The 27037-nt window shown below is 45.6% G+C and overlaps 1 protein-coding gene across 1 annotated transcript in view; it reads left to right on the forward strand.

Moving 5' to 3' along the window:
* The first annotated feature begins 16479 nt into the window (after positions 1-16479).
* MYO16 (myosin XVI) overlaps positions 16480-27037 on the forward strand; it is a 296697-nt gene continuing 286139 nt past the window's right edge. The window contains exon 1 of the mRNA XM_049778145.1: positions 16480-16727. Coding sequence (XP_049634102.1) covers positions 16700-16727 — 28 coding nt within the window. The 5' untranslated portion in view covers positions 16480-16699. The remainder of the gene's footprint in view (positions 16728-27037) is intronic.

Raw genomic sequence — 27037 nt, forward strand, 5'->3', positions numbered from 1 at the left:
AAGTGGCTTGTAAAGAAACTCTTTGCTCCCAAGAACCCTTTCTTTCTAGTCGTGTGCTCAGGTTCCTAAGCGGTTAAGGTCTCCTTCCTTTCTGAGGCGCTAGGCCCTTTGCTATGTTTTCAGCTTCGGGTCAGTGGCTTTTCAGAGTGACGTGAAGGAAACCTGGCAACACAGCCAACTTCATGACCGGTTTCCCAACAATCTGCACAATGTGCTGGAGGACAGATTGTTTGGGTTTTAAGTCAGAGCGTTGTGGGGCCTTTGTCTGCCTGTTGACTGTTTCTTCGTCTCCTCCTGGTCCTCTTTACAGTGAAAATGACCTACTTTGAAGTCTCAAATGAAAAGAAGTGAAATGGCCTTTGGTTTGGCTCTGAATTTTGTCTCTTCAAGCAAAGTTGGCAAAGGTCCTGCCTTTGAGGGGGACACAGCTGAGAGAAAGGGCAAAGCTTCTCCTGGCTTCCGTGCTTTCACGGAACCTTTGAGAACTTCTCCCTTTCGGAGAGAGGAATAACAAATCTTTGAGGAAATGCGGTGTATGTGTGTGATACGTTTACATATAAATGTCTGTGGTGTGGCCCTATCTGGTGCGTGGTTGGTATCATACATGTCTGGTGTGTTACACTGTGGTGTGGTGAGAACGAGGTGCCCTATGTGTTTAGCTTAGTGTAATGTGTGTGATGTGGGGCTGATGGGTCTTGTGAGGGGACAGGAGACACTGTCTTCACAGGAGGGAGCTGCCCATCTCCTCTCAGAGACCTTGAACCACACCTTTTCCCTCTTCACTTGAGCAGTGAGGAATAAAGGCCCAGGTTCAGGATGACCTGGTGGTGAATTTTGATCTATGAACTGGAAGTTGTTCCCTGGAAGACTGGACCTTTCTTTAGCCAGGCAGGAGCTGCTGCTAGCACTCCAGGGCAATCTGACCCACAGGGAGTGATTTTGAAGTGTTTTTCAGTGGGGTGCAGCTTCAGCAAACACCACTCCACCCACATGATCTCCTCTGAGGAGGACAAGGCCTCAGCCCATCATTGTTCTGTGGGAACCTGACAACGTTTTATTATAGGCAACGACTGGCCTTGGGGCTTTATGGGCAGGGCCTGTGCCCCAGCCTTTCGTTTTATTCCCTGGACCTGAGATATTTCTCCTGTGAGATTTTCTCACAGGCTTGGAGAAATTATAACTCATCTTTTCTTTCTGCACTTTATTCACCTCCCAGAATATTAGGTGTATCGCATGAATGCTGCCCAATCAACAAGGTGATGGGCATACATTTAACATCCAGGAGAAAGCTGGGCTCTTTGTTGCTATCTTGAACCTGGCTCTGAAGTTCATTGGTGCTTGCTTGTTTGTTTTTGTTTCCGAAAAAACAAGGTTTCTTCTTTCTAGGTCAGCGATTAGTGGAAAGGGTTGAGGGAGAGTGGCTGTGTGGTGGATGTCATGCTTGGGAAAATGGTTCTGGAATAGTGGAACTATCCCCCAAACCAGAAAAGAATGACCATTTGACCCAACATTTCACCCCCAAAACAAAAATAACCCTTCAGTGTCAGATGTGGAAGACCATCTATTCCTTTCACTGATGAGAGCCAAGATTTGACAGGATTCCTAGCTCCCAGAATCATACAAATGGAGAAAGATACGGCCTGAAATATTACAGTCAGGATGCAGGACAGAATCTGGCCCTTTGCTGCAGTTTGGATAAAACTGAGGTAGGACGTTCTCAAAAGGGAAGTGAATGAGAAAGGACGAGACAAATGCCTGATGGCTGTGCTCATGTGCAGAGTAATATAGAAAGAAAAGGGAAAAAAAATGAAGCAAACCATTCAACTAGCACCTCTCACTGTAGGTGCTCAGGCCCTCTGATGACCCTAGTCATTCCAAGGGGGCCCAGGTGAAAGTTGCATACATGGGAACAAAAGGAGGCCCAGGACAGAAGAAACCAGAGTGGGGGACAGACTGAGAACTTCCGGATTGGATAGTCATATGCGGAGACCATAGGTGATCACAGGAGGTCACAGCTCTAAAGGTGTGGGGGAAAGGGACCTTGGGGTATTGGCGGCTGGTCCTGGCATGATTCTGGTTAGGTATAGCTATTGCACCCTTGTTGAAGGTCATGTCAGTGATTAATAGACACATCTGGGCTTCTAAGCCAACATGCACTCAGTGAGAGCCAGAATGGAACCCAAGGGCCCTTGAAGCAAAAGCTTGAGCTCTTGGCCCCCAGGGGTGCTCCCGAGGGCCCCGCCAGCCTCTTGACTTCTCACTGCCAAGAAAGTGTCCGCCACCAGGTCCTTCTGTGAGTGTTTGGACACAGCACAGAACTTGGCCCTGCTGCCTGGGTTCTGGCCCCTTGGCATTCCCGGCTGTCCAGGAAATAATCTGCCCAGCCTCTGGGCTTTCATCTCAGCCCTGTCACTGATCCTCACACAGACCAGTGGGTGCTCAGAGCCCCAGAGGCTACGAGTGTGTCTAGGAGACTGACCTTGTCCAGCACCGAACTCTTGGCCTGTCCTGCCCACTCTGCTTTGTCATATTTCCCCGTGGATACATCCTGGTGGCTGCCGAGAACTGAGGAGAATAACTGTGACAAAAGACCACTCTGGTGTGTCAGGATTGCTGCTAGGGCTAAGGAAGGGAGGATGTGACACCCCCCCCCCAGGTTGTATACAAAGTCTGTGGAGTTGGAAGGCAGCCCTGGGAGAGATTCTACATTTCTAGACTTCTCTACCTGCTGGTCCCATTTTTACTGCCCAATAGTACTCTCTCTCTCCCCCTCTCTTTCTCCCCTCTCTCTCTCCCTCTCTCTCTCCTTCTCTCTCTCCTCCTCCTCTCTCTCTCTCCTCTCTCTCCTCTCTCTCTCCTCCTCCCTCTCCTCTCTCTCCTCTCTCTCCTCTCTCTCCTCTCTCTCTCCTCTCTCCCTCTCTCTCTCTCCTCTCCTCCCTCTCTCTCTCCTCTCTCCTCTCTCTCCTCCTCTCTCTCTCTCTCTCTCTCTCTCCTCCCCTCTCTCTCTCCTCTCTCCTCTCCTCTCCCTCTCTCTCTCTCTCTCTCTCTCTCTCTCTCTCTCTCCTTCTCTCTCTTTCTCTCTCTCTCTCTCGCACATACACGCAAGCACTATGCTAAGTGGGTCACTCTCCGAGCTCCCAGAAGAGGGAGCTCTGGGGCTAAGTTAACCCTGTATTCCCCGAGTTCTAATCCCCCCCTTCAGAGGAGACCTTCCTCCTTAAACCCTAACCCTCACACCTTTTACTTGTTTCATTTGTTTTTCCCTCCTTTGACTTTATGCTCCTTAGATCAGCTGTTTCAAGCAGTCCTTCTCCTTATAATCTGATTTCTAATGAAATCCCCAGACTCGGCCATAGAGGCAGGCAGAAGGAGGGAAATGGGGACATTAGTGGCAGGAAACATGGCATGGTGAAGAACATTGGACATTATGGTCCTTCTCTGCTCCGAGGACCTGGTTTCTGCACCCAGGGTCTCACACTGATGCACTGCCTTTCTTGGAAGAACTTTCCCCACATCTGCTAGAGCCACACCTGTTAGTGTGTGGGCCCAGTGTTAGTCTCTGGCTTCTCTAATTCATCATGTGGGCACATCTGTGGCCGAGTGTGTAGGAGGCACCGAAGTCATGGCCAAGTAAGTCTCTACTCAGGGGAGTGAACCTCGGCTCAGCCCCATCCTACTGTACCCCCTAGAACAGCTCCCTTCATTCCTGATCTGCTCCACTTGCTTTCAAGGCTCTTGTATCCAGGCCAGCTCAGCTCAGCGTGTACCTGGAACACTTCTGCCAGGAACCAGGCGCCTTGGAGGAGGAAGGAGGAGAAATCAGAGGTGACAGAAAAACGGAGCTGGAGGGTGGGTTTAACCTGGGCTCATTAGCTGCAGACACAAACAGTGATGCCCATAAGACTTCCGCTTTGCACACAGTCGACCTGGGTTTGATGCTGGCTCTGCATTAGGTCCACCAGGAGTGATTTCTGAGCACAGAGCTGGGAGCTAGCCCTGAGCAAGTCAGTCAGGTGTGGTCCCCAAATTCCAAGCAATTTCAAAACATAAAGCAGGAAGCATGTCTGTGTAAGTGAGAGTGAAATATTGTGTGTGAAAGAAAGACAATGTGAGTGAAAGAGAGAGAAAGAGAGAGAGAAAGAGAGAGAGCTCTCTATTGGGCAGTGGGGACTGGACTGGTAGGCAGAGAAGCCTAGAAATGTAGACTCACTCCCGGGGCTGCCTTCCAACTCCACACAGAGCTGATATACAAACTTAGGGTCGCATCTCCCACTTCCTTGGCAGCAATCCTGGCACACCGGAGCTGCCTTTTGTCACAGTTCCTCTCCACAGTAACATAAAAGAGGAAACATTTCCCTCTTTAGATAAGCACATGCAGGCCTGTACATCAAACCCAGAGGTTGCAATAAGAGAAATTTCACTCATGGCTTTTGATATCAGCTCTGAGGGCAGCCCTGCCTGGCACAAGAGCTGTGGCAGGAATGATGAGTTCGTCTTTGAGTTTGAACAATTAAAGAACCCCAAAGGTATCACCAACATCTTTGGCAACCATGTTGATCTTTTGTCTGAATTGGAAAACTTAGACAAAATTTGAAACTCACCAATCAGCATGTCCACAGCAGGAAAGACCTGGTGGCTGTGAGTAGTTGGTTCAGGCTTATTACCTGGGGCTCGGCATTGCAGAAATTTGGGGTGCAGGACATGAGTAAAGTACACGGAGGGAGGGGGCTTCTAATCCAGATTTAGAATAAGAGGCAGGGGTGGCCGGAGTGATAGCACAGTGGTAAGGTATTTGCCTTGTACACCTTGCATGTGGCCGACCCAAGACAAAGCCAGGTTCTATTCCTAGCATCCCATAAGGTCCCCAGAACCCACCAGAAACAATTTCTGAGCACAAAGCTAGGAGTAACCCCTGAGTGCCACCAAGTGTTGCCCAACATCTCCCAAAAAGAATAAGAGGAAGGAAAGAGACAAGAGAACCCCAGAGAAGCTTCTAGTCAGCAGATCCAACAGATCCTTTTTAAAAATTCCAAGTTGTAAGTCGCAGTGCCACAAATGAGAAAGAAATTAATTTGGAGCTACAAGGGAAATGACAGGCAGCGCGGATTGGATTCAGTTCAATTTAAAATGAGAACAACTTTTATGTTTTACCATCTGCCTCACCCAGAGCCTTGTAAAATGTGAATACTCCACTCTGTAGAGATTCCCAAAGGAGGAAAGCTTTTTTTTTTTTTTTTTTTTTTAATTTTTCCAGGCCATTTAAAGAACTGAAATCAAATAATGTTGGCTGCTGGTCCATGATCCGAGTTCATGATTAGTCGTTGTTGAAAACATGAAAACACACGTGCCACCTGTGAGTTAGCCCCACAAAAGTCCCGTGTGAACTTTCACCCCACCACATCATCTGGCAAAGGAAGCTGTGTCCTGGATAAGACCAGGCAGCTAAGGGGTCTCAGTGTGTTGGGCAGAGCTGACATTGATGCCTTGGCCCACGCTGTGGTTTTCAGGCATGGCACTTGCCACAGAAATCAGCAAGGGGCACGTAGCAGAAGTGGCCTCTGGCTGCCAACCTCTCACGTTCCATTTAGTGGTGCATGAAAGGGAGAGCAGGTGACAGTGTTCAAGAGGGTGTTCAAGAAGAGACTGGGATGAAGGAGAGGGGAAGGAAGCACGGGAGTGCCCACATTATAGAGGGGAGGGGTCTTCTAATATGGGTTTGGGGTGGACAGGCAAAGCCCTCTCCACTTGATACACTTGATACAACTTGAACAAAAGACAGGTGCTGTGTCTTTATCACATTTTAGAGATGGTCCATAAATGTAGAAGAGGCTGCTGAGATGATTCATTTTTGGGTCCAGACCCTGCAGAGCCTGGTCATCTAGGTTATCGGACAGTCCATTAGATGACTCCCTGTTAAAGTCATAAGCCTACCCCCTCCCTGACTGTCCTCCTTGGGTTTGACTACATCTCTTCTCCTCTCCTCCTCCCCCCACTTTTTTTTTCTGCTTTTTGGGCCACACTTGGTGGTGCTCAGGGGTTACTCCTGGTTCTGTGCTCAGAAATCACTCCTGGAAGGCTCAGGGGATCAAATGGGATGCTGGGGATTGAACATAGGTCGATCCCAGTTGGCCACAGCCACATGCGAGGCAAACACCCTACTGCTGGAGCTATAGCTCCAGCCCTAAAAATAGTTTTTAATTGATTTTTTAATCCTTGCTTTATAATACTATGAATGGTGCTTTCCTTTGCGCATAGTCTAATACCCATCACTGTGTATCAGCGCCCTGCCACCAGGTCCCCTTCTCTTTCCCTCACCATGCCCTAACTCATTATGCTGTCTTTGCATCTTGGTTGCTGCTTTGCTGTGTAGCTGTACGGCCCCATATATGGGAAAGAATCGTTGGATCTGCCCTTTCATGCTACCTGACTTTACATGTCATGAGATCCTTTAGTTTGATTCACATTGCTGCAAATGGAACAATATTGTTCTTTCTTAGCACTGCAGAGTAGTCCATTTTGTGCATGAGTGCGTGCGTGTGTGTGTGTGTGTGTGTGTGTGTGTGTGTGTGTGTGTACATCACTCTTTGCTTTTGGGGGGCTTGGGCCACACCCAGAAGCGCTCAGGGATTACTCCTGGCTCTGTGCTCAGAAATCACTCCTGGCAGGCTTGAGGGAACTTATGGGATGCTGGGGATGGAATCCAGGTCTGTCCCTGGTCAGCCACCTGCAAGGCAAATGCCCTACCGCTGTGCAATCACCCCTGCCCCAACTTCTTTGCTTTTTAGCTCTTATTTTCCTTTTATTTAAAAACCAAGTTCTGGGCAGGAGAGATAGCATGGAGGCAGGGTGTTTGCCTTAAATGCATCCCATATGTTCTCCCAAGCCTGGTGAGGGCAATTTCTGAGCATAGAGCCAGGAGTAACCCCTGAGTACTGCTAGGTGTGATCCAAAAAACAAAATATAAAAATAAAAAAATAAAAACCAACTTCACGAAGTTGTTCATGATTGAGTTTCAAAGAGTTACAATTCTCTCTCACTCTCTCTCTCTCTCCCTCTCTCTCTCTCTCTCTCTCTCTCTCTCTCTCTCACACACACACACACACACACACACACACACTTTTTTCACCCTTCCTCTCCTTTCCCCCTTTTAGACACTGTGCTTTGCACTATTGTTAATGAAAGGGTTCCCAGCCTATCTTTTATCTCCATTCAGCACTCAGTTCTTATCTAGAGTGATCATTCCCGCCTCTCATTGTCAAGTGGTCCCTTCTCTGCCCTAACTGCACTGTTCCACTAGCTGTGGCAAGCTTCCTACCCGGAACTGAACACCACAACTTCTCAATCCCTTCCTCTGTAGTTGGGCATTTGGTTGTTTCTATTGTTCTGAATGCAGTGAACAATCTTGGCTATTGTTGTGGGTGCAGTGAACAAAGGTGTGCATATGTTCTTCCCAATTAAAGTTTTAGCGTTGGGTAGAGATGCCAAGAAGTGGCTTTTTTGGTGGGCCATTTGGTAATTCTACCACTGACTTTTTTGGATAGATCTTTGTGTCGCTTTCCATAGAGGCTGAATCCAGTGGCTTTCCCATCCACAGTGGATAAAATCAAGACTTTCCTTTGAAGATCCCAGTACCTTTCACTGGCTTCATATTCTGTCTGTGCTAAATTCATTGATTGGATTAAGATGTCCAATAAGAACAGTCTTTGCCCACCTGCCTTTGTGGAAAACATCACAGCTAATGCATCAACTGGGTATCAAATGATTGATATAAGGAGCCCCAAAACTTCCAGAGGGGACTCAGAGGAAAGGACCCCACCTCCAAAAGTAAACATGTGAATGGAGAGAAGAACAAAGGCAGAGAGAGTGTGTGAGAGTGAGAGAGAGAGGAGTGAGAAAAGAGAGAGAGAGAGAGAGCTAAAATCCTTTATTTTTCAGCTTCATTCTGAGCTCCTTTTTCCAGACCAGGGACATGAAATATGGGTCGTTCAAAAGTGATGCTGGTCTCATGTTCTTGCTCCTCTGTTAATTGCATCCCCCCCTCTTTTCTGATGGAAAAAAGACACCCAGACTTATGTGTTCTGTGAATGTGGTCTTGGAATTAAACAAGAGTGCAGCCAGTGAAGTCTTCAAGGTGAAAAGAGGGCAGGGCTCTAAGGCAGAGGTGCTGAGGCAGGGTAGAGCACTGGCCCTATGGATGTGAGACAGTGCTCACAGGATGAAAGGAAGAAGGGAGATCATATACTTGGTTTAAATCTATAAACTCAAGTGTATAGTTTGGAAAACTGAGTCTGGTTAAAGATTAAGATTCTGGAAACAATAGGAGAGATTCCTCAATAAACTGGAAATTAAGCTCTTAATATGATTTAGCTATATCATCCCTAGGGATATACCCTAGGAACACAAAAACAGTACCAAAAATGCCTTCTGCATGTTTATATTCATTGCAGTGGTATTTACAATAGCCAGAATCTGGAAACAACCCAGATGCCCAACAACAGATGAGTGGCTAAACAAACTGTGGTACATATACACAATGGAATATTATGCAGCCATCAGGAGAAATGAAGTCATGAAATTTTCCTATACATGAGTGGACATGGAAACTATTATGCTGAATGAAATAAGTCAGAGGGAGAGAGATAGACACAGAATAGTCTCACTCATCTGAGGTATTTAAGATAAATAAAAGACATCCTGGTAATCATACAGAGACAATAGAAATTAGGGCTGGAAGGACAGGCTCACAGTATGGAGCTAACAACAAAGAGTGGTGAATTCAGTTAGAAAAATAAGTACACTAACAACTATCATGACAATGGTAGTGAGTGAGAGAAGTAGAATGCCTGTGTCAAACACAGGCAGGGATTGGGTGAGGGGGAAGAGGGAGATGAGAAGCATTGGTGGTGGAAAAGGTTGCACTGGTGGAAGGGGGTTGTATTTTTTTTTTATGACTGAAACCTACCTACAAACATGTTTGTAATCATGTTGCTTAAATAAAGATATAGTAAAAAAAGAAAGCAGTGGGACATATTCTTTGAGGAGGTTACATGGGAATAATTTTTAGCTTTCTATGATAGTGTTGACACATGGCTATGCTGGGAAATTGTGTTCTCTCTCTGGACTTGACATTCTTCCCAGAAAATACTGGAAATACAGAAATGGGACCCTGTTTCCAGAGATGCTTATGTAGAAAAACACCCAAGGATTTGTCTTCATTCTTTCCCTCGCTGGAGTTTGCAGCATGTTTGCTGATTGTGCTTCTGAAAGTTAGATTTGACGAAGAAGGAGCAAAGCAGCTACAAAGCTTTGGTATTATAAGAGAACGGGGTCAGGATATTCCAGATCATCCAGGGCTTTCAGGTATTTCCCTCATTTAAAACAAGAGACATTTCAAAGGTGATCTCCTCTCTTTCCCCTCTCCTCCTCTGGAAGTGCTGCTTCTGTGAGACTGGCCAGGAGCACTTTGGAGAAGGGAACCTCAGTTCAGAGCCCACCATCTGCTGCTTCCTAACTTATCCACAAATATTTACCGTGTATTCTCACAGGTCCAAGTATGGTGTGATAAAAACACACGATAAATCTCCCATTCCCACACCCAGACCTGCAGTTCAGTAAACTTAAATGTTGCTGGTTATTTATATTTTATTTTGACCTTATATGTGCAAGTATTTATAATTTATGTGTGCAGGTATTTATATTTTAGTGTGACCATCTCTTCAGTTCTAAATACGAACCTTTCCCTTCATTCTAGAAAGTTTTTTTTTTCCATCAACAGTCCACCTCTTTAAAATTATATCACCACAGGTTAGTGGTAGAGCCCTTGAATGAGGAAAAAAAAAAATGAGGGAGAGTCCTATGCTTCAGAGGCCCTAGTGTGGAAGCTGCCATCTTGGCTTGTGGTTCCATGTGGGTGGAGCGACTGGCTTGTGGGTGAACAGCTTGCGGTTGTGAGTTTCTGGCCTGCTGTTTCTTCCCAACCATGTGTGCATTGCCGGACCTGCGTCTCTTGTCTACCCAAGACCGGGGATTGTGGAACACATGACTGATGATTTCACACTCAGTGACTTTGCTAAGTCTCTAATTCTGCTCCTCCTGGTCCTGAGATCCAACTTATAAACTGAATTGCATGCACATTCTATCCCACTAGTTACAGAAGGCTGTTGACTTGCTCAGGTTGATCAAAACACAAAGGCTGATAATTCTCAGCCAAGCATAGATGTTAATGACTCCAGCACACAGATGTAGATGAAATGTCAACTAAGAGCTTTCATTTCTCATTTGTCACCGACTCTTGCTCAAGGCCGAACTCCAAACATGGTGAAACGGTGTCAGAAAACGCTCCCGTCCCAGAGAGTTGGGATTCCTGCCCATGAGACTTCAAAGTGTTGTGACATGCAAGTGGAGTTTGAGTAGATAAATTAGAAATATTCTTTGCCGAAGTACCAATATAAGAGATCTGGTTTAGAATTCAGATCACTCTGTCTTGAGTGGGGGAAAATAATCATAAAAGGAAACTGAGAAGCCAGAGGCCCTCATGGGGCAATTAGAATATGTCACAGACCTGCTGTGTGTATAGATTTCTCTCTTTTTCTGTCTCTATAAAAACATGCTTGTCTCTCTCTACCTCATTGCACATACATGCTCGCTATTATCTTATTCCCTTTTGCATTGCATACGGAGCAATTTTCAATCTTCTGGAGAGTAATTTGGAAGGTGTATTTTCTTTACATTGCTGTTCTGTGAAAATACTGGTGTAAATATTGATTTTTTTTTTTTAAGTGCTTGGGGTTGAAGAAATTGATGCAGCAGAGAGGGCACTTGTTTTGCATATAGCTGGGCCCAAGTTTATTTTCTGGCATCCCATAGGATTCTCTGAGCCCCATGGGGAGTGATCATTGAGCACTGCTAGGGATTAGCCCCAAGTACAATACATTGTGTGTGTTTCAGTTTTTTATTTCATAACTACTGTTAGTGACCAAGCCTTGGTCTAGGTGGGAAAGCACTCCTCACTGATGTAGGGGAGGACAGTTCACATGAGCTCCTGCTCTATTGTAAATTCACTCCTTTCTTCAAACTACAGTGGCTGCATCTCAGCTAAGTGTCTGTTTGTCTTGGTAGTGATCATGTGAGGTAGGGGCTACCAGTGTTTGGTCCTATTGAGTCCTGAATCTCAGAGCAATGCTTACCTCCAGGCTGGACTGACTGGTGTCCTTGAGGTGCTGTTGTCTGGCTGTGAACTTGGTTGTGGTTGGTTACATTCTCCTCACCCAGGATGGTTTCGATGAGTCAGTCAAGGCTGGTTTGATCCTGCTCTTAGACCCTTGCGGCATGAGCAGTGAGTATGATTCTCAATCTCAAGAGCTGAGGTTTTTTTAATTTCAATTTCTTCTTAACAACTTGGGTCTTTATTTTCTCTGTGACCACCAGGAATGGACTCCCAAATTATTGATCACAGTATCACTATAGGAACGTAACATCTTCATACCACCTTACCCAAAGCATTTGGTAATTGTGACTGTAAATTTAGTCATTAGCCATTAGGTGGGGTCACCTGTGGATTCCAAAGTCCCCAAACTTTGTGTTGATTTTGCTTCATTGAAAATCTAGATTTTTAAGACCTAACTTGTCCTAGTAAAAAGGTAAAGATGTTTCTTGACTTAAAGAGCGTGAGGTAGCAACAAAGGGCCAAAGGCAGAAGTAGTGACCCCAAAGGCTGTTGGGGGTGATGTGGGAAAGTTTGAAAGAGAGGGACAGGGGGCCCTTTGTGGAGGGAGGTGAGTACACTCGTGGGAGTTTGGGGGGAGGATTATATGTGCAGTATTGGAAAGTATAGTCGCAGAACCTCAATAAAAGAGAAATTGGAAAAATAAATAAGGATATCTCTACAGAGCTTGAATTGGCATTGGAGGAAGATTGTGTATGATCTCTAACTCCTGTGGGATTTTTGTGGTATCCCACTATGAATATGAACCCTAAGAAACCAGGAGTGTTTGCAATCTTGTGTTTTGATTCCAAAATGTAATAAAGGGAGAAAACTCAGAACACTTAGGCTAAAGGATTGTCTGTGAAAGTGTGGCATTCTCCTCCAGATAGGGATCTAAATGGAGTTTAGCTCAATTCACCACCCCAAGCTCCCCAAATTTCTATTTTCAAGCTGTGGACCACATATATCTCACTTTTAATTAAAGTTAATAATAAACAAAAGTGTAATTTTACATGCTTGTCTGTCACTAGAATCATTCCAGTTTCTTGTTTCTTTTCGCTTTTTTTGGCAGGGAAATAATTCAACCTTATTTTTAAAATCTGGTGTATAATGATGCTAACATTTAAAAGGAAAAAAATCACGTGTTTTCATCAAAAACTGTGTGAATAGTGAGCAGCTGTTGGGTGTATAAATGAATAAAAAGGAATTTATGTATTATTCCAAATTTCTTTTGAAATAGCATGTGACAGTCGGTGAAAATAGTATTTTGTTTTAATAACTCTTAAAGATACAAAAATATATGTGTTTTATTAATGCATCATTTGATAATAATGAAAAACAACTTTTAAATGCATAGATTTAACTTGGTGTTCATTGATCATATTCTGCAAAAATGGATTAAGAGATAAAAATAAATATAATTCAGTATAAGTAGTTTTTGCCACAATCCTCAAAAACAGTGTTATATTTAATAAACCAGGTTCACAAAAAATATTATCAATGGGTAGATATCCAGAGATTTTTAATGTATTATTAAAGAGGCTGGAAATTACAATTCTTTTAATTTTTTATCTTTTTTTTTTTGTTTGGGGGATACAGTTTACTGTATTCAGGGCTAATTTGTGTCTCTGTAGTCAGCATTTACTCCTGATGGTACTTGGGAACCATCAATAGTGTTGGGAATAAAACTGGGATCAGTCTTGTGCCATGCAAGTGCCCAACTTCCTGTGCCATCTCTTCGACTTGGATTCATTATTATCTTACAACATATTAGCATGCCAGGGACTTCTATGAGTCTCTCTACTATGCGGATAGGATTCACTGCACCCCTCCCCAAGTTCCAGGGTCGTTGCAGCCCCCAAAAGACCCTCTTCCACTTCTCACACCCTTCCTATCCCCTCTAATACTTTTCACTGTATCTAGATTCTCTGCCCTTGGTTTTGCTAGTTCCTTCCTTCCCTTGACTCCTTTGTATTCCACATGTGAATGGGACCCTTGGGTAATTTTCTGTCTTGCAGAGAGTGAAGTAAATAGAACCAAAATGATCTTCCCACAGCGTTCGTCCCTCCTGTAGAGAGAGGTTTTTTGTTTGATGCCGCTGAGAGCCAGGGGTGCTTCTCTGAGGTCACACAAAATTGTTTCAGTGTTTGGAGCAGGGGATCACTGGCTGACAGAGATGAGAGGACCCCCAGAATCTGGAACAGGGGTCCTAAGTCAGGTATCACAAGTTCTATGTATTTTACTGAAGCCAGAAATAACATCTCTTAGAACCTGTTCAGTAACTTGATGCTAACTGGGCTCATTTGGGCTCTGGCTGCCACCTCCACAAAACTCTGCCCTGTGGGTACTAGCCTGGTATTTGGAGGCCAAGAGGGCAGCTCACCTCCCAGCACTCCCTGCAGGAAACACTAAGACTTGCCGGGAAGTTACACTTGGTGAATTGAACAGTGAATCCGCTTGGCAAAAGGCCCTGGGAGGAAAGGGGATGTTGATCCCCAGTGGGGTCTTAGGGAACCTTCTTTTAAGACGAGGGTGTGAGCCACTGAAGTCATAGATGTGCCAGGCTCAAATTTATGGTCTTTTAGTATTGTCTCTTTACTTAGGTGTTTCTTGGAGTCTTGTAAGGGTCTTTTGTAATGTCCTAAATAGCAGATGGTAAATGCTCAATTTTGTATTCCAAGGCCAAGAGTTTGAATCCAATAATGAAGGATGGGGGCAGGAAGGGGAAGACTAGAAGTGACAGGGTGAACGTGGGGTCTTGGGTATTTGTGGGGGTTGAAGTATTGTATCCAAGGTACCCACAGGACAATAAAAACTATAACTACAAAAAGTAAAGAGGGAACATGGCCAGAGAACTGGTTCAAGGAGGAACATGCCTTGTACGGGGACCAGAAAAATGGTTCAGTGGAGGGCACATTTCCTGTATGAAGGAGGCTTGAGTTTTAGCATCAGACACTTCCCAGAGTCATGAGTACTCCTGGAGCACTCTACGGGTGACCCAGAACAAACAAACACCCCCACCCCTTCAAAGCTAAAGAGCAAACTGTCATAGAACTCGCTGATCTCAGGGAATTTGTTGAACGGGATTATGGTAAAACATTCACTATTAAAAACATCAACAAATCCAAGTTTTTCCTGAGGGTAGGAGAAGTACTCCCTAAGCAGTGCTCAGGGGACCCAGGGGCCATTGTCAGGCCACAGGACAAGTGGTCAGTGCAGAGCCAAAGGATTGGGTACCACTGGGGGTCACCAGGACCACATTCAGTGATGCTCTGAGGACTCCATGGGACTGGGATTGTCCTGGTCTGTGAAGTCTGTCTACAGGACACTCTTCTCCTGAAGGAGCACTTCAGAGAGAGTCACATCTTCCTGACTCAGTCATACATTATGCAAAGAAAGGCTTTCCTCCTGGCAGCCAGTGTAGAGCTAGAGCTTCCACTCTGAGCCAAGGTGGAGGGAGTTGACTTGGAAATAAGAATAAATGCAGGGATGTCGAAACCCTCCCTATTCTGTTGGGATAGAGGAATTAGGTGGATCTGGAATTTTCCACCTGATAAGGCCCCCTTGACAACCAAAATTGAGTCAGAGATACTTCAGCGCTAAGAAATAATGTGCTTTGTGTACAAATTATAAAAAGCCAATCGTGTCTGTGATGAAAGTTATAGGCCAATCATGTATGTTGTAAAGGTTGAACTGTTTGTATTAACCAATGAAAGGCTCATGCTGTTAATGCGTGTGATGTTTATATAAAATGGCTAAGATTTTGCTTCGGGGTCCTTGTCAAGACCCCCTTGGTTGGATGAGACTTGGACCTCGACTAGTAGAATAAACTTTCTTTTACACCTTGCATTATCGGAGGTGGTCTTTGACTCTCAATGCCGACGTGGGTGTCCACTCGAACTCTAACGTTATCATAGAACTAGAGTTGTTCTTTGTCACTGGAAAGAGTGATTTTGATGAGAGACCCATTGGCTAAACTGGACTCTGGTGTCTCTCACCTTCCCCTTCCGAGGACGGTGAAGAATGGATGATCCCTTGCGTATTGAAGGGCAGGAAGTCAAGGGTGGAGAGATGAGTACTGGCCCGAACTGGAGCTGTTTCAGGTGGATCTGAACTCTGGCCCTTCTGATGTGGACCTTGAACGTGTCCTTCATCTCTGCCCCTCCCCAGTTATCCCAGTTTCTTGGGCTGGAGTCTGCGATCTCTGCCTTTGAGCAAAAGGTACTGCTGGTCTTCAAGTTTGGCTCAGTTAGCGAACTTGGAACCTTCCACTTTCTTCCGCAATGGAAGGTGAAGGGAACCCAATGGAAACCATTCCTAGACTTCATTGGCACAGGCTCAGGGAAACTCCCTCATCAAAACGTGTCTGTTTGCAAGTAAACACTCAGGGATGTCATACATGATTCAGTCGCCTTAGCAAGGTGAATTCTGCCCATGTGGCGTCTCCAGGCTGAGCTGGCCACGGCCGCTGCGTTTGCAGGGAGCACGGAGATCAGCTCTCCTCTACGGGACTCCAGTGTAATGTGCTCAGATTTTGTCCATCAGCCTGAGCTCTGCCACTCTTTGTAGTCTGCAGCGGTGGCAGAAGCCGGAATTTGCAAAGCACTGCAAACCCACGCTTGTGTGTGCATGAGTGTGTGTGTGTGTGTGTGTGTGTGTGTGTGTGTGTATGTATGTATGTGTGTGTGTGTGTGTGTGTGTGTGAGAGAGAGAGAGAGAGAGAGAGAGAGAGAGAGAGAGAGAGAGAGAGAGAGAGAGAGAGAGAGAGAGAGAGAGAGATTTACATTCTGTCCCCTGCCAAGAATCCCAGAAAGAGGCACCATAAAATAGAAGGTAATTTTTTTTTCCTTACCAGCGGCAGATTCAAAGATCTGATGGGGAGGGAGTGAAGGCTATTTTGAGAGGCCAATTTCCTATTCTCACAGCAACTAGTGGCATCTCAAAATAATCAGGCTGTGCCACCCCGAGAGGACTCAGCAGCCCTGGGCTGCTGCTGATCCTTCTGAGCTGGCAAGAGAGCCAGCCTCGCCCCTTCCTTCCCTTGCTCGCCTCCCTCCAGCCCCCTCACCAGTGAGTTTGCAGCCCTGTGCAAAGCTCTTGCAAAGCCATTAGAAGGCAGGCGAGGAGTTCCCGCACTGCAGCACGCCTCCGGCTGCCTGCCTGCCTGCCCCTGGCTCCCCGCGCCAATTCCAGCCCTGGCATCCTGGGGTGGTGGCACAGAAGGCCTGTCAATCAGGGGCACTTACTCCACAGCACGTGTGCAGGCAGGGGAGGTGCCCGAGAGCCAAGGACAGGCTCGGGGAACTCCAGCTGCAGGAGGAGAAGCAGCTGCGGACGTTTTACACAGCATCATGGAACGCAGCCTCCCCTCCCCGCCTCCCCGGGACAGCGGGCCCCTGAGGAGGGGTCCCCGGGAATGCCTCTGCAGGGCCTGGTAGAGCAAGAGCAGAAGAGAATGCTGAAGCCCGAGCCCGGCTTGCCGCCTGAGAAGGGAAGATGTCTCATTATCATTTTATCAAGTGCTGTAAGTCAAGCTTGCTCTGGGGGACTCTCCTGCCGCTGGAGCTGGAGCAGGTCGGGCTGGCCCTGGCCGAGAGGGAGTGTCATGGCTGGGACTGGGACTTGGAAAGGTTCTCTGCGTGTGGGATTCGTTCCTCTGGGTGGCACGTTCTGTTCTGGGTGGAATTGCATTATCCTCCAAAGGAGGTGACTGTCCTGGAAAGTTGAGCTTTGTGAGGGAACGAGGCACCTGGAGGGGAAGCGGCAGGCCCTCTGTGAGTGTCCTTGGCACAATTTCATGGAGCTTTGGCATTGAAGGGTCAACTTACTTGCTGAGCTGAGCCGGTGGCTGAGAGTCCGCAGTGACTCCCTCTGGTATCCTGCTCTGGTAGCTGCTCATGTTCCTGCTCACCTTGTGAGCTGGCTCTGCAAAAATAACCCGGTCTGCAAACTTTGGTCCTGGTGTCTCCCCCCTGGCAGGGCTCAGGGACACCAGGGCCATATCCCTGGAGCAAAAGCTCTCTTCACCGCATGGGAAACATTTGTCATTGACTTCTTCTGCATGGAGTTTCCCCAAAGGGTTATTATTTTTTTTTTAATGCCTGAATTTTCTGCCGCAATTTTCTGCGCTAGAGAAAAGCTGCATGTAAACCTTTCCTGGATGGCAATAAGTGGGAGGAACGCTTATGAGAAGAAACTGCACCTGGGTCTATAGTTTTCTTCTCGTGGTCCTTCTGCAAACTTCTGTGGGTGCTTCCCACCTTCCTACAGTTTAGTGGAGCTTCACAGAGCCTGGTTACCTCTGAGGCTGCGGGATTGTTGGCAGAGGTCATTGCAATGTTACATTGCTCTGACATGTTTCTAAGGGACGGACACACGTGTGCGTTGGCGTGTTGGGTGGATCTTGAATTTTGCACGAAGGGAACTGGAAAATCAAATGATAACTATGTAGGAAGCCTTTACCTTTTCCTTGTCTTGGGTAGAAAAAGTATATTGGAAATTAAACCTCTAGCATTAAGGGAAATCAAAATGTCTGAGGCTTTGGAGATGTCCCCAAGAGGCATGAGTAGGGCAGGACCAGATCATTTTGACCCCCAAATGTCTCACTGGTTAGCTGGAACACGAGGCTGCTAATGAAGATACATTAGGAGGGGTGCTGCCTGAGGAAGTGATGGGATTTTGATTGTGAACCCTGAAAGCACGGTTCTTTCCTGGCAAGTCAGATGGAAGGACAACCCTAGGTGTGGGATTCGGCTGGTCCGCATCCCTGTCTGTCTCTTCTGCTCTGCAGCTGTCCTTGCTTCCTTCCGCACCTCTGCAGAGCCTGCCTGAGCCCTCTGCACCATTTCTCCAAGGCGCAGAGAACATACCTGGGGGAGGTGTGTGGGCAGAGAACAGGGGCACCACTGCCTCTGGAGATCCCATGACTTTGGTCACCACAGACAGCCTGGGGCTGCCCTTGATGCCAGCACATGCCTTTGGTCTGAACAGATGTGTCCAGGGTCTGGGGACAGCCAAGGACATGCTGGTGGCTGACCAGTGAGAGAAGCTGTGCTTGTCCTGACAGTCCCGGGGAAACCCTCCGAAATATTTACTGATGTTTTATCAAAGGAATCTCGGCTCTGGCAAGAGTTGGCTGTGTGCTGAGCTGTGTGTGTGCGTGGGGTGGCGGGATCCCTAGCATGGAGAGGAGACTGGGTGTGTGTGTGAAGGGCTGCTTGGCTGGCAGAGGAGTTGTGGCACTGCAGACAGTGGGAAACGCTGATTCTTGGGGTGAAAGTTAAGCAGGAGAGAGTATTGTGACCAGGCCTGAGACCAGGAGTGGGGCATCCTATATGGTTGATCCTCAGCATCCTATATGGTCCCCTGAGCCAGCCAGTAGTGATCCCTTAGTGCAAAGCCAGGGCAGGACAGCACAGGACCAAGTTCCCAGGTTTTGGTGAGGACCACGGAACAATGGGTGTTTCTAGTCCGGTCTGAGCGAGGGATGTAGGGAGACCAGTCTGGGTGTTGCAAGGAGCTTGCATCCCTGAGGGAAGGTGACAGCCCCCTTCATCAAACTCATGTTTCATTTCATGAATGAGGGAACTGGAAAGCCTGCCTGGAGTACAGGTGGGGGTGGGTGGATGGAGGGAGATTTGGGACATTGGTGGTGGGAATGTTGCACTGGTGAAGGGGGTGTTCTTAACATGACTGAAACCTAATCACAACCATATATGTAATCAAGATGTTTAAATAAATAAAAAATATTAAAAAATAAATAAAAGGGGGCCGGGCGGTGGCGCTGGAGGTAAGGTGCCTGCCTTGCCTGCGCTAGCCTAGGACGGACCTCGGTTCGATCCCCCGGCGCCCCATATGGTCCCCCAAGAAGCCAGGAGCAACTTCTGAGCGCATAGCCAGGAGTAACCCCTGAGCGTCACAGGGTGTGGCCCAAAAACCAAAAAAAAAAAAATAAAAATAAATAAATAAATAAATAAAAGAAAATATTATCTTCTGAGAAGCTGCAACTCAGATTCTAGCATCCTAAAGACCGGATTTAGATTATGACACTTAAATATAATTTATAATAGATAATGCTGGTACTTACCATGATGAACTCATGATATAGGACAGAATACAATTTAATTTTTTTCTCCAAGGATCCCAAATTTATTGGACTCATCACCGCATAAAAATCTTATTGGGGGTTTGGGGCTATCCCCAGTGGCACTCAGGAGTTACTCCTGGCTCTGTCTCAGAACTTGCTCCTGGCTTGGGGGACCATATGGGATGCTGGGGATCAAACCCAGGTTGTTCCTGGGTCAACCAAGTGCAAGGCAAATGCTATACTATTGTGCTACCACTTCAGCCAAAATCTACCTATTTTTTTTGTTTTGTTTTGTTTCTGGGTCATACCCGACTGTGCTCAGGGGTTACTCCTGGCTCCATACTCAGAAATCGCCCCTGACAGGCTCGAGGACCATATGGGATATGGGGATTCAAACCACCGACCTTCTGCATACAAAGCAAATGCCTTACCTCCATGCTATCTCTCAGGACCCAAAAAATCTACCTATTTTTAAGCAGATTATGCCCCTATCCTCGGTACCCAAAGCTAGTAAATCCCCAGTATTGTTCACAATGAGAAACCCTAACAGGTGATTGTTTCTATGTCCATTGTGATTATAGGATGATCAGAGATACTTGTTTGCTTTTGAACCACATGCAGACGTGCTCAGGGCTCACTCTTGGCTCTGCACTCAGGAATTGCTCATAGTGAATTTAGGGGACTATATGAATGCTGGGAATTGAACCCAGGTTGGCTACATGCAAGGCCAGCGCCCTCACCATTGTGCTCTCTCTCTCTATCTCCCGCCCCTGCTCAGTTGCTTTTTAAAACTGTATTTCTGAACTGGCCCAGCATAGAATTGCTTTACTTGGTCACCAGGACACCCAAGTTTTCAGGCTGTGGGAGAGACCTCCACCCCTGAGTAGCTTCAATCCAGCCCTACCTACACCCTGCTTCAAGGTCACCCATTCTCAGGGGAACACAGAAGTCTCGAGTATGAAGGTGTAATGTGGAAGCAAGGAGTAAGGAACGTGGAACCACATCCAAAGGTGCTGACGGCCTCTGCAGCTGCGACCTTTGAGGCCCTTGGACTTGGGGTACAATTAGCCCCTCCCCAGGTTTCTGGGGCAAGTGTCTGGGCCAGAAGCAGGCAGAGTGTCATGGAATTTGGGGTCTCGGGGCTCAGAGCTGAAGCTTCTGTTTCACCCTCAGCACACGGGAGAGTAGGGTGAGGTTTGGATGGTGATTCCTCCCCCATAGCTTTTCATGTCCAGTGTCCCCCAAACTGTGTCCTCTCAGTCTATCTCTTGGCTTGTAGGGATTTGGTTTGCTGTGAGAGGCAGTGTATTGATTTATTATTCTTTTTTTTTTTTTTTACTTTGGGGGTCACACCTGGCAGTGCTCAGGGCTCAGTCCTGGCTTTTCACTCAGTTTTCTCTGGGGCATGAATTCAGTGCTCATTCCTCAGTCTGTGCTCAGGGCTCACTCCTAGCAGGGCTCAGGGGTGATGTGTAGTGATAAGTGGTGCCGAGTCAGCTGCGTGCAAGGTCAGGGCCCTCCCAGCTGTGCTCTGGCTCCAGCCCGAAGGTTCTTGAATGTTGAAGAGCAGAGCCTGCAGCATTCACTCATTCACAATTGTTCAGCCTGTTTGTTCTTACAGAAACTCCTGTTTCACACATCAGTTTTCTCTTCCAAGGTCTCTATCTTTCTTTGCCCGGCACATATTTTCAGACAGCACTCAAAGCACATGCACGCCTTCCCGGTCTCCATCACTTATTTGAGCTGTTTCCTCCAGTCTGTCCTCAAACCCCGGGTGGGCACTGTTTCCATGGGACCCCTTCCTCCACCCCTTCCCAACCCAAGGCCCTTGGTGACCCTCCCTCACATTGCCCTGACCAGGACCCATAGGTGACCCCATTCTAGTCATCCTCTTTACTCGCCCTCGGTGGCACCCAGGTGACACGTGTCCGGCCCTCCATGAAGGCAGATGGCGGGCTGATTTCAGTTCCATCATACCAACCAACCACTCTCCACACTCCACACACCACATCTACCACACTGTGTCCTATAGTCTCTCTCTCAAAATTAGTTTGTTTTTAATTAATATCTTTATTTAAGCATCAGGATTACAAACATGATTGCAGTTGGGTTTCAGTCACAAAAAGAACACCACCCCTTCACCATGCAGCCTCCCTCCCACCCCTATTGTTATTTCTATTTCTCTCATGCACTACCGTTGTCATAATAGTTGTCAGTGTACTTATTTCTCTAACTTAACTTCAGTTTTTTTTTGTTTTGTTTTGTTTTTGGGTCATGCCCAGTAACATTTAGAAAGTACTTCTTCTGGCAGGCTCAGGGAATCATATGGGATGCCAGGAATCAAACTCTAGTCAGCTGCCTGTAAGACAAACACCTTACTCACTGTGTTATCATTCCAGCCCAAGATTCTATTTGTATAATTGAGGGGTTTATCTCATTTTTTGATTTTATTTATGTCCTTGATGTTCTTGTATTCTTATTGTTTTCTTTTCTTTTTATCTTTTTTTTTTATCAAATTTGGTCTTTCCAAGAGAAAATATCATTTTTCTAGCTGTGTACTAGTGAGAGATTTTCCATTTCTTTTCTTGTTTTGAGTGTTTTTTATGGCATTTACTTTTTTGAAAATTGCATATAAAGTATATCTCTTCTATTGTTGTTGTTTCATTATTGCTTTGCTTGTTCTTGTTATCTCATACCAGTGATTAGTCTTATAAATGTTCTTCTGTATATTTTAGATTTTAAAATCTTATCAGCATAGGATTAAAGTGTGCTTGAGTGAAATGAGTGTCCTTTTGCTTTGGTTTCTCCTCCTCCTCCTTCTCCTTCCTCCTTCTCCTTATTCTCTTCTCCTTATTTTTCTCCTTCTCCTTCTCTTTCTCCTTCTCCTTCTCCTCCTCCTTCTCCTTCTCCTCCTCCTTCTCCTTCTCCTCCTCCTCCTCCTCCTCCTCCTCCTCCTCCTCCTTCTTCTTCTTCTTCTTCTTCTTCTTCTTCTTCTTCTTCTTCTTCTTCTTCTTCTTCTTCTTCTTCTTCTTCTTCTTCTTCTTCTTCTTCTCTCCTTCTCCTCCTCCTTCTTCCTCTCCCCTTCCTCATCCTCTTCCTTTTCTTCTCCTTCTCTTCCTCCTCCTTTGCCTCCTCACTCTCCTCCTTCTCCTCCTTTTCCTTCCTTCTTCTCTCTTCCCTTTTTCCTTCTCCCATCTCCTTCCTATGGTGTTACTCAGAAACTCAGGACCTACTCCTGACTCTGCACTCAGGAATTACTCCTGTCTGGCTGGGCTAAGGAGTCTATATGAGATGCTGGGGATTAAACCCAAGTCTGACATGTTCAAGACAAGTGCCCTCCCCTCTGTACTGTCACTCACACTCTCCCCCCCATATTCTTCTTTTTAAAAACATGATTTTATTTTTGTCGCTGTGACTGACAAAACTTAATGAGAGGGCTTCATGTATTCAAAGCTCCAAAACCCCCAGAGCCTGCTCCTTCTGTCATTATGTCAGGGTCCATCCCTCAGTTGTCCCCCATTCACCCATTCCCTTCTATCATCCCTGTGTACAACATAAATACTAAGGTGGAGCCCCCTTTATTTCATATGTTTGTTTGTTTTGAGTTGACACCCAGAGACACTCAGGAGCTATTCCTGACTCTACCCAGGGGCCACTTCTGATTCTGTTGAGAAGACTGTGCAATGCCTGGGACCAAATTAGGGTTGACTTTGTGCAAGGCAAGTACCTCACCCCTGTGCCACTCTCTGGACCCTAAAAATCCACTTCTATTACACCATCAATTTCTATGTTTGCTGGCCTTGTTCTTGTTTCCTGGTATCTATATTAATCTCTATTATCTACTCTACACCATTACTAGACCCAGTTGGTAACCAGAATTTTAGAGTAACTTTTCTATAGAATAAGGCAAGTCCTTTATAGTTGATTTTTTCATTTTCATAAATATTTTCACATATTTATTTTTCCATTCATATAAAAATCATTTCAATTTGCCATAAGTAAAATAACTCAGTATCAGTCTTAAACACAATTATGCACTATTTTTTTCTGTTTTTTGGGGGGTGGGGCACACCCAGCAGCACTCAGGGCTTAGTCCTGGTTCTGCACTCAGAAATCACTGCTGGTAGACTCAGGGACCATAAGGGGGACTGGGGGTCAAATCTGGGTCAGCCAAGTGCAAGACAAATACCCTCCCCTGCTCTCCCCAGGTCTATAGCTCTGGCCCCTTATGCCCTGATTTTAATTGTGCTGTGATTTTTCTCTGCTTTGTTTTTCTGGTAGTTCTAGGGACACACCAGCACAGGTCACTGCCACATATGCCTCAGCCAGGACACCTCTAATGTCCAGTTTATACATCCAGTTCCAGAGTCCAGTATGTACATCTGCAGATCTTTAATTACTGAGTTCTTCATAAATGATCACAAATGCCTAGGGCAACTTTCCAAATAGATACTTCCCTTTGAAACTTTGTTGATATATAAAATTATAATTTTATAGTAACAGAATAATTTCACAGTAATGATCCACACTGAATATTATTATAATAAGAGAGGAAAAATTAATGAAATTCTAGTCTTACTGCTATCCACAACTCAGAATCTAACTAGTTTTGTAAAATAAAAATGGAAACCTTTCAGTCGTTTGATGAGGATAAAATAATTGATGCCAGAGATCTATATCAGCTACAAGTCTGTCCTTAGTTCCCTCAGATAGAGACATACCAACTGAGGGCTGTTTTTTATAGTGCCTGTCAAGTAGTGAAGAAAAGTCTATGAGAACGATGCCATTGAATTCCATTATTTAGAATATTATTTTTTTAAGAGATTGAGTTATATGTGGGTCATTCTTGGGTGCCTTTTGTTGCAAGTTCATCTTCCAAACCACAGTAAAACCATATTTCTCCAGTGCTACAAATGCTCTTACACTGTTGGCTTAAGTTGATTGCATCTGCATAAAACTCTCTAGAGGTCATCATGAACTCTGGATCCACCCATTTTGTCTCCAGGTATTTGTGGCTGAGAAAGACCAGTGGGAGGTCCTGTTCGCTCTAGAGTAAGATGCTACCCACAAAGAGAAAATTGTGGGCTGGATCAAATCAATGGTGTCCTAAGACCTGTCTCCTGTTTCAGTTCCATTCTGCTGATCAAGGTCTGTGGCTGACAGGAAGTGGTTGAGGGAAAGAAAGCAAAAGATAACGAGCTCCAGGATCTTTCGAGTAAGAAGAGATCAAAAGAACCTTGAATTATTTATTTCCTGGAAATGAGGGGTGACGTGAGTGGCAGTTGCACATGAATGAGTGGGTCAGAGGAAATCAATCGGCGGCTCTTCATTCAGATGCTTAGTGGGAAGAGAGAAAGATGGTGGTGGAAGAGGCCCGAGAGAAAATCAGAGATTGATGAAAGAAAGACCCGCTGTACCTCTCAATTGAAGAGCTTGAGAGTCAATCGTGTGGAGTATCATGGAGGCGAGAATGTCATTACAGGGATGGATTATTTCTCATGGTTCTGCTTGATTGTTCTTTGCTTGGAATTGTAGCCTTCTCTCTTAGGCTTAGCTTGAGTGGGCTACGTTTCTGCCATTTCTGCAGAACAATCCTGGGGATAGTAAGGGAGAGCATCACCCTCCTGTTCTGTTGGAATTCTAGACAGGTATTGTAAAATCACCTCACACACCATATCTCTAACCCCAGGTTAACGAGTCTGAATCAGGGTCATGCAAGAAATAAGACCAGGCTGAGGGTGAAACACGTGTAGTCTGACAGTCTTCTACCTCATATGGAGAGCCAGCTGCCTGCCAGAACTGCCATTTTTATTGAGTACAGAGATCACACCTGGGTGGGGCAGCAAGGACAGAGTAAGGTCAGATAGCTCAGGCTGTCTTGAGTCCTGAGCCAGTCCCACCCAGGTTTACAAGGAAGACCATTTCTGTTATAGAGTAAATCCAAGTTGTAAACAAACACACAAAGAAACCAGGGATGATCTTTATTTTGGGTAAAATAAGTTGTCACCTAACAATATGTAAGTGTCCTTTCTCTTCTCATCATGGATGCATGAACTACATCTTTGTGATCTGTTATCAAACCAGGCCTAGAAGAGTGTGTCACGGCATTTTCTGCCACTGTGGGCCATATTTAAATGCGACCAGCAGGGACAAAAGAAGCAGAGCTCACATTCCTCAGCCACTTCCAAGACCATTAGAGTCTACACTGGCACTCATGGGAAACACCAGACCAATGGGCTTCCTTCCAGCCTTTGCATCTTGAAAACATCACTTAACATCTCTGCACACTTGGTACTTGGCTCACCCTTCAAGAAATGTTAACTGAGTATTTCATCTATACAGTGAGCTTTTCTACGGTCTCCGGAAACCCGCGGATCCCTTAATAATTTTTCCCTCAGTCCCTTTCATCCACCATGCAATCCCCCATCTCTGCAGCCCTCAGATCAGCAGCTATTGGAGACAGAGCAGGGTGTGTGCGCTGTCCGTGGTGCTGAGACTGTAGATATGAAAGAGGTTTGAGTGTTGGGGGTCTGATTTTCAGTGCTGATGTGTCAAAAACCCTCAGAGGCAGTGGCGAGGCGGTGGCGTGAAATTTGGGTGGAGAGTTTAGGCAATGGTGCGTTTCCTGCACCTGCATCTTCAGCAGACTGCAGCACTGGCAAAAATTCTACTTCCTGCCCACGCTGATCTGTAGCACAGGGCAAACTGATGTCTATCCACACACTCCCTTTTTATTTAAATTGTGCTTTTATTTTTTTAAATAAATAAATTCTTTAATTGAATCACAGTGAACTGCAGAGTTACAAAGTTGTTCATGATTGAGTCTCAGTCATACAATGTCCAACACCCTTCACCAGTTTACATTTCCCTCCACCAGTATCCCCAGTTTCCCTCCTGCCTTCCCTGCTCATTGCCCTCTCCTCTGCTTGATTCCTTGGCAGATATTTTTCTTCTCTCTCTCTCCCTCTCTTTCTCTGTTTCTTCTTTTTTTCCTTTTAGACACTGTACTGCTCCTGAAGGAGCATCATGAATCACTGTCCCTTCTTTCAGTACCCAGTTCTTGTCAGAGTGACCATTTCTCGACTGTAATTCTCCTAGTGGTCCCTTCTCTGCCCTCACAGCACTCCTATGGTCTTTGTGACAAGCCTTCTCCCAGGGACCAGTGCTCCTAGCCCTCATCTCTATTGTCTTAGTATTATATCATACTATCTTCTTTTATATTTCACAAATGGAAGATCCCTTTATAAAGAATTTCATTCTCTCAAGAATGGCTTCTTTTATTTTATTTGCAAATGATACCCAATTGTTTTCCTTTCACTAAAAATGTCCATTGAAGAGTATGTAAAAAGAAATAGGCCACAGTATGTTGAAACATCTTTTTGAAGTCTGCCTTCCTACAGTTGGAAAGCCCAGTTCTAAAATTCGCCATCTTCTATATTGTTTGTTTGGGAATGAAGTTTGGTATGTGCATAGGATTTTGAAAGGCAAATAATTTGGAACAAATGCTTCCTTTCATGGAATGGAGACTGAAATTCTTTTCTGCACATCAAAAAGTTTCCTTGTGTCCTTTGAGAGCAAATCTAACCCCTTGGTCTCATGTAAAACAGAGATGTCATTTTTGTCCCAGTGGCTTGGCTTTTTCTAGAAAGTTCTATAAGTGCAATACAACAGCATCTGGTCTTCTGAAATCCATCAAAGTTGTGTCAATCAACAGATTTTCATGTATATTACTAAGTAGTGTTTCATTG

The sequence above is a fragment of the Suncus etruscus genome, chromosome 8 (genome assembly GCF_024139225.1).
Source record: "Suncus etruscus isolate mSunEtr1 chromosome 8, mSunEtr1.pri.cur, whole genome shotgun sequence".
NCBI classification, from domain to species: Eukaryota; Metazoa; Chordata; class Mammalia; order Eulipotyphla; family Soricidae; genus Suncus; species Suncus etruscus.